The sequence below is a fragment of the Leptidea sinapis genome, chromosome 9 (assembly GCF_905404315.1).
Source record: "Leptidea sinapis chromosome 9, ilLepSina1.1, whole genome shotgun sequence".
Taxonomy (NCBI): Eukaryota; Metazoa; Arthropoda; class Insecta; order Lepidoptera; family Pieridae; genus Leptidea; species Leptidea sinapis.
The window spans coordinates 13217009-13231782 of NC_066273.1; the positions used below are offsets into that span (position 1 = coordinate 13217009).

Sequence of the window (14774 nt, forward strand, 5' to 3'; positions counted from 1 at the left end):
GGCGTGCGTGATATTGAACAGGCTTGTAAACTTGTATCTAAATGGGAAGAAGAAGAGATCATTTTATGATTCTATGTCAACTTTTATTTTTAGCTGCTCCTCGTTGATGACAATGTGGGTGTTCAGTATGAGTACAGCTTGCCGACCGCCTTGGCTCCCCGTCCGCATCAGCAATACAACTGGGTTCATGGTGAATTCACACCCTGCAGTGCTTCGTGTGGTGGAGGTATCACTAACACTGAAATAAAGATTATTTTTTATATACTCAAGTATCATAAGCCCTCCATGATGTGTTCAAGAAGCGAACATTATGACCACATTTAAAATAGACTGTTTTGTTGGTAGAAATTTCTTATCTGTAAAAATGTTATGCTAAATAATAACATCGATTTCGATAGTTATTATTTCATTCAAAGGAAGATGGCGGGAATGGACCCAATAATTTAAAAATTAAGGAAGCATCTTACAAGTACAAGTTTATATTAATTATAAACATAAGTTTATACGATGTTTATATAAAAATATTGAAGCGCTAAGATATGGGAGTCAAAAGAAAGAAATTATTATAATTTATTAAAAATAAGTCATCTTTTACTAACAGAACGTTTTGAGCAATTGACATCTTCATATTTTGACATGACAGCCCTTGTCGTTATTTATTTATGGATTATTATGGATGTTCCGACTTCCGACACCATCGAACTATTGATACCTACTCAAATCAGTAGTAATTCACAATAAGATTCAATATGATTATTATTGTTTTTTGGTATTAAAATGAGTAGGTAACTTCTATGAAAGTATCGATACCTGCTTGAAAAAAGAATGAATTGTTAATACTCAATTATTAGCACTTTTTACTAATATCTTTAAATTTCCACTGCTGGCCGACCTGCCACATATCTTTTAGCAGACAGTAGGTAGGCATAGACATAAGATACAAATTATCGTTTAATAATTTTAGGGTTATATTTTACTTTTAGGTATATCTTTTTTCTCCCACTTTTTTAGGCTTAATTACGATTTGCGTTTTCTTAGTTTTGTTACATTCTACAATTATTAATAAGGTTCCATGAAGTGCGCCACTTCTTTCAGTCAATCCCAAAATACATGCATACTCGCTTCCTCCCTTCGAAGATCTCTGATAAACAAAGAAATTAATTGAAATGACTCCTATTCTAATATCAGTTAAGATGACGTTTAGTTGGCAATGAAATGTCAATTTGCAAACAAAGTTGACAAATGTTGCACGTAAGTAAGATATCGAACGATATGATAGTTGGGGCTGACTCTAGTTAGTCTCTGAAAAAAAAAACTATGATAGCTGCCAGAAAACTTTTCATTACCATTATAACCGGTTAAAATGTATGGTGCTCAGCAGCCTAGCGAAATTCTCTCTGACAAAAGCCATTCACTCTTGTATGAAACGTGCAGTCATATTTTATAGATTGACAGATGACAGCTATAATCTTGTAAAAAACAAACATAGCCGAAATCCACTTTGTTTTAAATCAAATTTTCGGTTTCAAACTTAGTCGGATTGTATATGCCATACTGTAATTACTACTATTTCAAACTTACGTTAAATGCCTGCACATTTCATAATAAACTAAATTTCAATTTTTAAATCATAATATGCGGCTCCTGAATGCATCGTGGAGGCTTATGATATGTGGGTAGGTAAAGTAGTGTATGTAACTGCAAATAATTAGGCATTAAAATACACGTGTGATGTTATTATAATAAAAATACTGACACATTCTTACACAAATTATCTTGCCCCAAACAAGGCACAGCCTGTACTATGGGTGCAAGACAACGATATATTTAATACAACATACATACATAAATGCATGTAAACATCCATGACTCTGAAACTACCATTCATATTCATCATATAAATTATTGCACTTACCGGCATTTGAACCCGGGACCTCTAGCTCAGTAGGCAGGGTCACTAACCACTATAAACCCACACTCATATTTAATGCTTTTCATTATGTATAGTAACATAAATTACTGTAATATAACAGCATGTTTGATTAAATGTCAATTTCTAATATTATCGATATCCATACTGTTCACATCACTAGTGCACTAGCAAAGTAAGTAATACATCTAGAAGCAGATCAGAGCAGAGGTAGCTTGCCGGCAATCACAACGCGAGAGCCGGCAGAGCAGTTAGGGTTGCCACTTCTAAGTTATTCAATCATAATATTTATAATCCAAATGCTTAGTAGGTATTAAGAGTTCACGTTTAAATTTAATAGGCATAATAAATAAAAAGTTACTAAACAGTCAAAGAAGCTTATGTGTGTTGTATAGAGAGGTAGGTGAACGAAGCTACGAATAAATAAGTTCGATCAAAGATTCAATTCGTTCGTAGATTCGACGTCGACTAGTAAGGAAGTTGTTCTACTTACACGAAACCGCTCGCCTCGTGTTTTTTGTCATACATTTTGATAATTTTTCAATATTATTTATTTCAATTTTTGTAATTGCTAATCAGTTGGCAAACTTTATTTCTCATAATTCGATGTATACGAATAACTTAATCAAATTATATTATGCTTAGTACCTACCAATAAAATTGTGCGATACCAAAATATTGGATACAAAATAGAAGCAGAGTTGACTAATTTAAAACAAATTTTAGATAAAGATGCATTTAGTAAAGTTTTCACTAACGAGTGACTATTTTAGCCAATGCAATGGACAGCAGCAATAAATTTTGTAAGACTGTGTATATGTGCTATAGCCAATTCCAATAAAAAAAAATTAAGAAATACCAACCGACTTTAAAAAAAACCTATTCCAAAACATTATATTAAGCACTAAAAAGTAAAAAAATAATTGTGTATTTACTACAACTTAATAATGGACTTATTTCTAAAGTTCTCCTAAGTTAAATGAAATGAAAAGACTTCCTAAAAGTCAATCCAATAATTACGACAAAATAATGTAGTTACAATAATTATTATATTATTATTATTATTATTATTATTATTGTTACAATACAGTACAATTGAGAACCTTTTTTGAAGTCGATTAAAAATGATCGCCGTGCAATAAATGTTTCTTTTACAAAATTACGTAAAAATACATGTGTTATACTTGTACGTATTATAAGGTAGGTATTGTGATAAGTGATGGCATTGTAAGATACTCACGGGAGGCTTTGGTGTTTGTTCTTATGCTAAGCAAATACATGAATGGTGACGTCAAATGGTGTATTAGCACAGAATAGGTAATACTTACGTATGTATTAGTAACAGATGTTCCAGCTTAACAAATATTGTAGGTACTAGTATTTACCGCTTTTATCTCGTTCAATCAGGTTTTCAAACACGCAATGTGAGCTGTCGGTCGCGTGATGAACTAGATGAAGTAAAAGATAACCTGTGTGATGAAGGTCTTAAGCCACCTACCAACCAGAGTTGCAACACGGAGGTGTGCCCAGCGCACTGGGTGGAGGGACCTTGGAGTAACTGCTCGAAGCCTTGTGGAGAAGATGGAACCAGATCGCGGCAGGTTCGCTGTGAGCAGGTCATCAGTAATGGGTAAGCACGCATTTATCACATCAAATGGCGTTATTATAAGTGTAAATGTTAGTTTGTTACGCTTTCACGCATAAACTACTGTAACGATTTCGATTAAATTTAGTACAGAGATGGACTAGAAATTGGAAAAGGACATAGGCTACCTTTTATGGGTGGAGGTTTGAATAGAATTTTATCACAATCAAAGATGATACAATGAAACTTTGTATGCACTTGATAAGAAATAAATAAATATTAGTTCTAGCGTTTTTGAAATTTCGATGTGTGTGGGGATGAAAAAGGGGGCGAAAGAATCCAAGTTTTCACACCTAAAAAAATGCTCCCCAAAGTAACTATTCTACGCGGACGATGTTGCGGGTGAAAGCTAGAATTTATATATTTTTATGAAAATGCGAGAATAGACGAACAGGACGTTCAGATGATGGTGATTAATACGCCCTGCCCATTACAATGCAGTGCCGCTCAGGATTCTTGGAAAGCCCAAAAATTTTGAGCGGCAATACAATTGCGCTCTTCACCTTGAGACATAAGATGTTAAGTCTCATTTGCACAGTAATTTCACTAGCTACTGAAGGGCGCCCTTCAGACCGAAACACAGTAATGTTTATACATTACTGTGTTTAGTAATATATAAATTCAATTTCGACCAATATTTATGGACGATGTGGGATGGAGCCACAACCCGAGAGTCGCACAAACATACCAAGATTTGTAGATTATGCTGCATTCGGACGATTGGCTTAGTTAGAAGAGCGACGGGACGTAACCGCGAAGGCGGGTTCGAATCCCGCATCGTTCATAACTTTTCTTATAAATTATAAAAGAGATTAAACTTAATGAAGTGTGGCTTGAGATTATGCGAAATCAGACCATTTACGGAAATGACGAACAGAACTATTATTGTGGAGCCAACTAGAACTATTTCTGGTTGAAATATCTCCAAGTACTTTTTATATCCTGGTATTTAGGTGTTTGCTGTATCTCAGGCTTATTGGCAACAACAGTTCTGTTCGTGATGTTTAATCTTTCCCAATACTTTGTAGCGTGTATGCACAATACATATATAAAAGGCACATGCCATTAGAAAGATGAGAATATCTAGAATTACTATGTCTAATGAACTCACCTGAACGACAACTTCAAGCCTCGTTAATCAAGGACAAGAAAAGGTTCTATTGAGATTAATCTCAAATCAGCTTTTGAGATTACTATTTGCTTTTCAGATAAGCTTGGAATAACCAACTATTAAAGTACACTTACGCAAGGCTACCTATTGTTCCATAAGTGCATCATGTATTTTTTGAGGATGTGACTTCTAGCTTAGATTATTTTTACGTCTAGAATCTAGATAGAGCCTCTGCAATTAGGCATCGCATAACATTAGACCAGGTTTATTGCTCAAGCCTTTTTTTATGAAAATAAGGGACGAGACGAGCTGTAATTGATACGCCCCACCCATTACAATGCGGTGCCGCTCAGGAGTCTTGAAAAACCCAAAAATTCTGAGCGGCAATACAACTGCGCTCGTCATCTTGAGACACAAGATGTTAAGTCACATTTCCCAGTAATTTCACTAGCTACGGCACCCTTCAGACTGAAACACAGTAAAGTGTGCATGACAAGCTACGTCTTACACTGGCGATAATTAAGTCACTTTGTTTAAGTGTGGGTGCGTTGCTTAAAATAGAGGTTAACAGCTTACCGCTATTTTTTTCGACGTGTTCACAGCTGTCACAGTCTATCTAGAGTCTAGACGTATAAATTATTGTATAAGACTTCTAAATTCTTTGATATCTTTCAGACATTCGTCAATAGTCGATGATAAGGAATGCATCGAGCTCCACGGACGAAAACCGGCTCGATTCGAGGAATGTAACAAGAACGCAACCTGTCCAACTTGGTTCAAGGGACCATGGAAAGCTGTAAGAAATATTACTCATAATTTCAAATAATATTTGCAATAATAATTATATTTAAGACTATCATAAAAACTTTTCTCGCTGTTTTGAGAAGTAGGAGACGTACGAGCAGTATGTTCAACTGGTGGTAATTGATACGCCCTGCCCATTACAATGAAGTGCCGCTCAGGATTTTTGCCTATGTATTGTCCTGGTAGCATCGCGTATCTTTCTATAGTTTGGTTGTATTTGGTAGAAGAACGCCACTCATCTTCATCCTTACTAATATTATAAATGTGAATGTAAGTTTGTTTGTTACGCTTTTACGCCGGAGCAACTGCACCGATTTTAATGAAATTACACAAGTACAGCGATAGATTAGAGCTTCGGAAAACACAAAGGTTACATTTTATCCTAGAAAAATCAATGATTCCCGCGGGATTTGTGAAAATATAATTATAATTATACCAATAGTAGGTTTAGTTTGCCATAGCAATCTTCCTCGAAATAAGATTCATATAATATGTTGGGAACGGGAGCGAAAACGGGAACCGGAACTGGAATAGGACATGAGATAAACTTCAATTCCAAACCTGCTTATTATTTTTAAAAACCCTTTCGGCCTTACAAATAAACTTGGTATAAAGTTATAACTGATGATAAACAAAGAAAATGCAAAATGTTTACAATATCGTTGACAACACTGTCAATACAATGATATTCTGAAGTTTTCCTAATGACAAGCTGCCTTGCAAATAAACGCGGGAAACGTTATACTCGTACGTCCGAACAAACCAATCGTAAGCAAAATGTCTATTTGTAAACATTTTACAAATTCTTGGTTTATGCTTAGTTATAACTTTATGCCAATTTTATTTGTAAGGCCGTTAATCTACGCGGACGAAGTTGCGGGCATCAGCTAGTTGGCTTGTAATTCTTAGTTTATTCATAATACCTGCTAAATGATTTACGTTTTCATAATTGTTCATAAGCACATTGAGGAATTTTCTAGAAACTGTGACAATCACAATGTTTACACGAGGAATAAACATAAACTTGTTATGACTACTACTCGGCTAGGTCAAGTTAGCGAGTCTTTTGTGGGGCGATGTATATGCTTTTACAACAAGATCCCAGAAAAATCTTTAAAACAAAATTATAACGATATTCAAAAGAATTGTTAAAAAACGTTTGTGTGGTTATAACATAAATGACTGTCTTAATGATACCACAGATTGGGAATAGAGCGACCGCCCTCAGGCTATTAAAAATAATAAGTTTAATTGTACAATATTACTTTGTAAACATATTTTTTGATGAAAATAAGCCTGCTTAGTTTGTTACGCCCATTCTACTCAGGCCTGAAGCGTTCTTTTTGGAATAAAATATTTGAATTTGTTCAATAGTGTGACAAGCTTTGTGGTGAGGGTAAGCAAACCCGGCAAGTGGTCTGTCATCGGCGAGTCAACGGTCGAGTGGAGGTGTTTGGAGACGAGGAGTGTCCTGAAGAGAAGCCACCTGCAGAACAGCCCTGTATCCTGCATCTTTGTGTTGCAGTGGATTGGGTGCTCAGTAATTGGACGGGGGTAAGATATGAGTTACTATTAAACGTAATAGATATCAATTATTATAATAATTGTATAATTAAAATTAAAAAATCCTTACTTTTTTTATTATTTGCCTTAGATTAAGGATTGGCCTCCACTGCACTCCAGATAGATACCGCACTACCTAAGAACAATAGCTATTTTATTACAGCAACTATTAGATGCCTGTGTGCGTGGCATCAAGACACTCAATGGCATCTTTAAAATGTTTGTAACATACGCTTCGTGTTATTTTACATTGAAATTAATAAAACAGAAAATACTTACTAATGATATGTGATCTCCGTGTCTCTCTTATTTCTTATAGTATTTATTTTATTACAAAGTTTTACTACGTAACCCAGCATTTTAGTTTGAGAGTCTGTAGTCTAACCGGATGCGACTACGCCTGTGGTATCTAGCTGGAGCGCAGCAGAGACCAATCCTTAATCGAAGTTATTTACTAATCTATTGTTAGTACTTATTGTACGTAGGTACCTATTTTTTACTCACGAACGCAGCGAAACAAATGGGATTGCTTATTGTTTCAAATGTATGTTTATAGTCGGTGTTTTTTGTAAAATATATTTTATTGTTATTTTTTTTTGTTTAATGACGATTCTCGATAGATCGAAGATTCTCAATAATGTACTTTACCACACTTTCATGTAATGATATTATTTATAGATATACTAGCTGACCCGGCAGACGCTGTTCTGTCAATAGAAAAAAAAGATGTATTCGGGAATAATGTAGTCTAAAGCCATCGGAAATGTGTAAAACGTATATCTGAATGATCATACCCTGCAACTACCGTTTTTTTAAAGTATTAAGGTGCCATAAGGATATACACATGCCATACAGTCTATTCTGTAGACTTATATAAGATACACAATTCCACCTTACATTAATTTGTTATAATATCTCAAAACGTTCAGACAGCTGTTTCGTTGAAACCTCCCAGACGGCTTACTTTTTTCCGGCACCTCTTACAAACATCATTGAATACAATTTGTTTTTAATTTTTTTATTAATGTATACAAAAATCTGTACAAAAACTTTACAAATTATAATCTAAAACCTTCCTCGACCACGCTATCATCCAATCCATTGGTGTAAAGAGCATGAAAATCAGTGCAATCGTTTTTGAGTTTATTGCGAACAGACAGACAGACAGACGCGGCAGAGGACTTTGTTTTATAATATGTTGTGACTATATAAAACAATTGCTAACACTATAAAACGACCCGTAGATTTTTTCACAAACAATATCTGATCTGAGTCATCATTTGTTCTTTGGTATTAAAAACAAACTAAACACTGACTAATTCTTAAAAACTTGGCAAATGGCTAATTTTCCTGAATAAAAATTCAGGTTAAAAATTAGGTGTGATGGCTCTTAACTAAGAAGTTCAATAACCTTGTGTAAGAAATAATAAATTAATTACTTAACGTGTATTTCATCAATAAAATAACTCTGACCGAAGATTCTGTTATAAACAAAATTCAGTTTTTTTACACCCTCTTTAAGAATGTTTGTAGCACGCATTCTGTCAATTCTATGTCAAAGGTTACATTAATAAAGTTTATATTGTCCAAAGCGCTAAGGTTAGATTAGAAATAATTTTATACGGTGGTGAAGTATTCTTAACTTTTACCCCCAATTATTTTTCTTCACCTTCAATTTCCATAAGTACCTTCTCCTGACAATAACGAACACATCAAAAAAAGAATTAGCGAAATCGGTTCAGCCGTTCACGCGTGATGCCGTCAAGGGAAATAGGGATTCATGTAAATATAGATATAGCTGTAAGCATTTTTTTTTTGTTTGAATAAATTACTTTGAAAATAAATATCAAATGTTTGTGTTCCAGTGTGATACATGTTCATCTAAAAACAGAACTAGGGTAGCCCAATGCGTGACTGAAAACCGCCAAGTGGTTGATCCAAGCATGTGCAGTTATCATCAAATGCCAGTTTTGGAAGAGCCGTGCGATAAAGACAAATTACCTGATTGCGAAGTACAATGGTACGCGACCCAGTGGAGCAAAGTACGTATTATACTATTACTGATGACCCGTGGCTCATGCCTGCCAGACTAACTTTTTCGCTTATTTTTTATATGACTTCATGGGACGAGACAAGCAAGAGGTTCAGCTAATGGTAATTGATACGCCCTGCTCATTACAATGCAGTGCCGGCCAGGATTCTTGAAAAAAAAAAAACAAAATTCAAAGCGGCACTACAATTCGCTCGTCGCCTTGAGACAAAAAGATGTTAAGTCTCAGTTGCCCAGTAATTTCACTAGCTACCGCCCTTCAGACTAAAACAAAATAATGCTTACACATTACTGTTTCACAGCAGAAAAAGGCACCGTTGTGGTGCTACTCCGCGATATTTGATTGAACCCAAATTTGTGAGTGGCTTCAATTTGAGATATGAGATGTAAAGTATCATTTGCCCAGTAGTTTTACTAGCTATGGCGCCCTACAATCTGAAATATTGGGCGTATGCTGAGACGTAGACGAAGCTCGCAGAGCAAGGCAGAGCAGATTTTGTGACATATGTACCTACGTACTAAGAGCTACGTAGGCTGCGGTGCAAACATGTACGGCGCAGACATGCTTCTGTCCTGCTCTGCGTCTCGTGGTAGCGCCGGTCGCGGGCACAGATTTCTGTGTGATGCATGCATGGTTTTTACAGCTAATTCAACTTTGCACACATGTTTTTTCCAGGTAATTCTTGGATCAGATTATTTAATTGAATTAGTGTGTTGTGGACATTGTTTGTGTTAAATTTATCATCCAGACTATAAAAAAAAAACAAAAGACGCTCGTGGCCTATGTCTGCCTCGCCTTCCCTGCCCTGCTAATTCTGTACTGTGCTGTAAAAAAAGTATTATTAAAAAAATACTGCTTCAGGGCTGATACACGGCGCCGCTGTGGTGTCCACCTATACGGAATACTGTAGAACTACTAGCATAAAGAATAAAGTTATAAAAAAAACAATGTTTTATGATGTTTTTAATAATAATTAACTTGTTGACTTTACATCGCTTTAGAACGGTTGAACATTAAAAATATTTTCTTCGTTTTAGTTCGGCTAGGCAATTAATGATTTTAAATCGTTAAGGTTTATTTTTTCCTCTTTTTTTGTCTCAAAACGAAATAAATATAACAATATTATTATTCTTTTTATTGAATATTCGTCTACTGTCTTGGTCTTTCTGTTCAGGTAATAAAGATAATGGTCGATATAGAGATACAGATGGGAAAGTAAAGTTTATAAAAAATCTGTAAATTGTTCCCTTACTTTAATTTCTATAAATAATTTCAGTGTTCAACGTTGTGTGGTAAAGGTAACAAAACACGTCTTGTATTCTGTGGACGATACGACGGGGTATCGGTGGAGAAGGTTGATGACAAGCAATGCAGCAAACTAGAACGATACAGCGATACCAAGGAATGCGAAGTCCCGAATGAAAAATGTCCAGCACAGTGGTTCGCGGCACCGTGGACTAATGTATGTTGAAACATTATATCGATTTAACGATTAAAATAGGAATAGGACAGGCTCTCAAAGAAAAATTTTAAGAAATAAATATTATGACTGTTCATTGTCAGTACACTTATGAAAATTTAATATACGTTCACAAAAATTACATCACCATATTGCTCATAATGGTGATTTTCATTATTATAACACTACAAATAAGGTATTGTTTGTAACTAATTCTAGCAGGCTTCATAAAATGTATACACTTTTATAATAAAGTCCCAGCCACTGTTCAGGCATTATCTATAAATAAATTTAAATATTTTATTAAAAATAGCTCTGTCGTAGTGGAGTAGTAGACTCCACAGCTGAATATCTAAGTGATCCGACAGCCTGGGACTAGATTATGATTATTTTATAGCAATAGCAATGACAGTACAATAGTGTATATTTGATTAAAACGAGCGCAAAAATAAGAATGTTGGGAGAATTTCTTGCACCGCTTCTTCTCTTTCAGAGCGCCATTTCTTTCCGAAGCGATAGTAGTGTCGTATATTAGAAATGACATCAAAAAGAATTCTAAAGTAATTAATTTTGAGAAAATAAATGAGTTTTATGCCTTTTAATAAAACTAAGTGAACCACATCAATGCTGCTGTGGCGAGTAGGTACGTAGATGCTTTAGAACGTCAGGAGATGTCCAGCCTAAAATTGGCAGACCGTTCCAGTTGTCACGTCAGCATTAGTGAAGCCATCCGCAGGACATTTGCCGCTCCGAATATACCGTCTTGATGACAGGCGTCCTGATGGCTTGACCTCCCATAAGCTCGGGGAATGCTGGTGGCCTAGGACGCGACTTGCGTCGACATTATGGTTCCTCTTAATGTCCAGGCTATTTCATTTAGTGCTGGAACTGTTGCTTTGACTGCCAAAGATAGAAAACTTAACACATATATCGGTCTCAGTTAACGCTATATCTTCGTGCTGTTTTGTGTCGAGTCACTTGGTTCGAGTGGTCCAGCGGTGCGGATAATTCACAAAGTACTAACTAAGCGTCTAAACAGAGGCACAGGAAACCCAAGCGCTGGCAGCTATTTCGGTCAACGGATCAGCAGAATTCTGCCAGTATTCTTGGTACATTTTTCGTAGTTTTTACTTCATGATTACAAAAGCATCGATTCCTTGTGGATGAATAAATTTAAAATCTAGTATAGGTACTATTGCAATTTACAAAAGTTACTGATATGACGTCATTCAATTATTGATGTACGCCAAACCGACTCTTCGTCATTTGGCTGTAACTCGTCGTATCACAATCTGGATATATTATAGTAAAGGAGAAGAGGGTAGTAGAATATTTCTATGCGGAAAAAAAATATTATGAATAATATTTTTGTAAATTTACATTTCAGTGTACAAAGGTATGCGGCGGCGGTGAACAGAAACGAGCAATTATGTGTCTTCGCGGTAACAAGGAGTCTAAAGACTGTGCTGAAGATTCCATTCCTGAGAACTGGCGATCATGTAATGAACAGCCCTGTGATGAAGGTAACTGTCGTATTTTATCTTAGCTGAAGAAAGGTAAAATAATAAGGAACCTCGGGTTCCCGATAATCCCAATCAATATCAGTTGTTCCTTTGTACATTTGTATTGTATAACTCACGTTTCGTCTACTAACTTGGAGTATCTATACTTATTGTTAGCTACGAGACGGGCAGATAGGTACATTTACGAGTATATAACACTAATGATTTATCTTATACCTACCTACATATTTTAAACAAAAGTTCATAATGTTAATGAATTAATTTAGTTTTGACTATTTATTTACCTTGTGTTAAAATAATAGATTTTTTAAATCAATATCCATAATCAATTGTTATACTATGATGCATCACAATAACAAAACGATATTAGCGGTACTAACGGTACTACCATTAGCTGTCAGCTTAGCCGCCCATACTGTCAGACGCTGGTAATTTATTGATTTAGCCATCCGATCTCGATGTGGGCAACTAACTTCATTTACCTTGGAAGATATATATATATATATAGACGACCACCAAATATTATATTTATATATATAAGAATGAATTGGTGTTCGTTAGTCTCGCTAAAACTCGAGAACGGCTGGACCGATTTGGCTAATTTTGGCCTTGAATTATTTGTGGAAGTACAGGGAAGGTTTAAAAGGTAAATAAATAGGAAAATGCTCGGAATTAAATAAAAACAACAAATTTTTTTTTTGCTTAGATGCGTACCCCGTCGAATTTATTGACGCAACGGTTTGACAGTTATGCTGTGAAACAATTTCATTACAACAACAGGGTGCATTTTTACGAAGCAATTCTTGATGTTATGAAATATTATTGCCAAATTCATAAAAAACATTATCTTATTTATTATATACACAACAACGTTTGTCGGGTCAGCTAGTATTATATATAATATTTGGTAGTCGTCTGTTATCATATAATGCAAAACGATAGTTAGATATGAATCTTCATTACTAGTTCAAAATACAGTGTCCTAGAAATAGGTTTTTGAAGACACATAGTTCTTTGTCTACACTATTATTTAGTGATAATACTTATAGTAAATGTTATACTTACAGACCAAATGCTACCATTGAATACTAAGTCTACACCCATTATGGATGATGATTACATTCTCGGGGAATGTATTGAGTACGAAAAGGACTACGAAGAAGAAGGAGCCGAAGTTATTGATGACACTCTTCCCAGTAATGAGGCAAGCTAACATATTCCTTTTCTGTTTGTTTTATGAAACTATTTAAGTTGAGTGAGTTGAGAGAGAAAAAATGTTGCTGCTGATAAATTATTTGAGCACAGAACCTGTACGGTGATTCCCGGGCTTAGATTTCAATATCGTTTTTGCAAGCTCTTTTTGTTTTTCGTAATCTATTTTTGGTACTCTCCGTTCAGTTAATTCTAAATATAGGCTGACATTATTATTTTATTATTTTTGTTTCAGCTCGACGTCATGTTTAGTGATAGCCCAGGTAACTATTGATTCTCGTAACACTAATATCCAAAAAAGTAAATAAAAAAAAAGCGTGGAAAATCTTAAAAAATCCCAAATACATTAGTAATTTATTATCCGTATTGACGATGGGTATCCTTACGCTTTGTATCTTTAAACGCAAAGCCCAACACCGATTTTGCGAATTTTCTGGTGGTGCACAAGAACTGCCAGTATACAAAAGACAAATAATTACACATACATTACACAATAACGACCGTTCCCAATATACTATCTACAGATAGAGATAAATTACTACCTTCTACTGTCAGAAACTAGCTGTCAATAATGTGAAGCTGTCCCAATATACCCGATAAGTCAATCTTATCGCCAGTTCACTGTTGCAATTTCCATAAAAACTTATTTTTTTTTTAATTTTCATAAAAGCTATACGTCGTCCCATTGACAGACAGCGTGTACGGATAAGATGAGTTACCATCGATAAGTTTATTGAGACAGAAAAGTCACCAGTAGTTCTGATTTTAATCTCAAGAACGCCACAACCGGAGATAGGCTGAATATTTGGAATGGCCGTTAGGCAACCACTGCCTGTAATATTTGTAAAGTAGTTTGCAGCAAGAGTCACCATGAAAAATTATAAAAGATTCTAGAATTTTTGGTAAAACATGCATTAAAAGTCCTCAACTCCTTAATAATTTAATAACTTCATAAGACGAGGCACACGTAATCCGAAACTTTAGATAGAGAATTGTTGTGAAATGATACTATAAAAACTGCCACAGGTAACTGCATATCTCTTTTTTCAGTTCTAGAAGGCTCTGGTGGCTGGACCGCTTTCACTGAAATTGAATCAGAATTTACTACTGAAGAAGGCTCTGGTGCAGGTATTTTTTTTGTTAATCTATATATATATATATAAGAGATTTCGGATTTTTCGAAATTCCAACCGCAAGAGTTTTTTTTTATTATGAACAGAACAACGTCTGTCGGGTCAGCTAGTTACATATAAATTATAGGATAATTTTCCACAGTTATAGGATACCAATGTTATAAAGCTTGTGTGTTGAATAGGATAGGATCAAAGGGTCCACTAGAAACGAGACCATAAATTTCATTAGCCAAACAAATGTTTGACATCTTTAAAAGAATTGTTTTCAAGTTTCGCAAATACGTAATTGACATAAAAACTGTAATTATATTCTCTCTTATTTTAAAAATTGTTGGATATATAG

The 14774-nt window shown here is 35.0% G+C and overlaps 2 protein-coding genes across 2 annotated transcripts in view; one reads left to right on the forward strand and one right to left on the reverse strand.

Moving 5' to 3' along the window:
- The window catches only part of LOC126966157 (baculoviral IAP repeat-containing protein 6-like), a 312407-nt gene that overhangs the window by 14417 nt on the left and 283216 nt on the right, over nt 1-14774 (reverse strand). The window lies entirely within an intron of this gene.
- Nucleotides 1-14774, forward strand: part of LOC126966103 (papilin-like) — a 52073-nt gene that overhangs the window by 2161 nt on the left and 35138 nt on the right. The window contains exons 3-11 of the mRNA XM_050809977.1: nt 94-226; nt 3338-3560; nt 5362-5482; nt 6865-7044; nt 8919-9095; nt 11951-12086; nt 13154-13290; nt 13534-13561; nt 14349-14426. Of these exons, the coding sequence (XP_050665934.1) occupies nt 8997-9095; nt 11951-12086; nt 13154-13290; nt 13534-13561; nt 14349-14426 (478 nt within the window). The 5' untranslated portion in view covers nt 94-226; nt 3338-3560; nt 5362-5482; nt 6865-7044; nt 8919-8996. The remainder of the gene's footprint in view (nt 1-93; nt 227-3337; nt 3561-5361; nt 5483-6864; nt 7045-8918; nt 9096-11950; nt 12087-13153; nt 13291-13533; nt 13562-14348; nt 14427-14774) is intronic.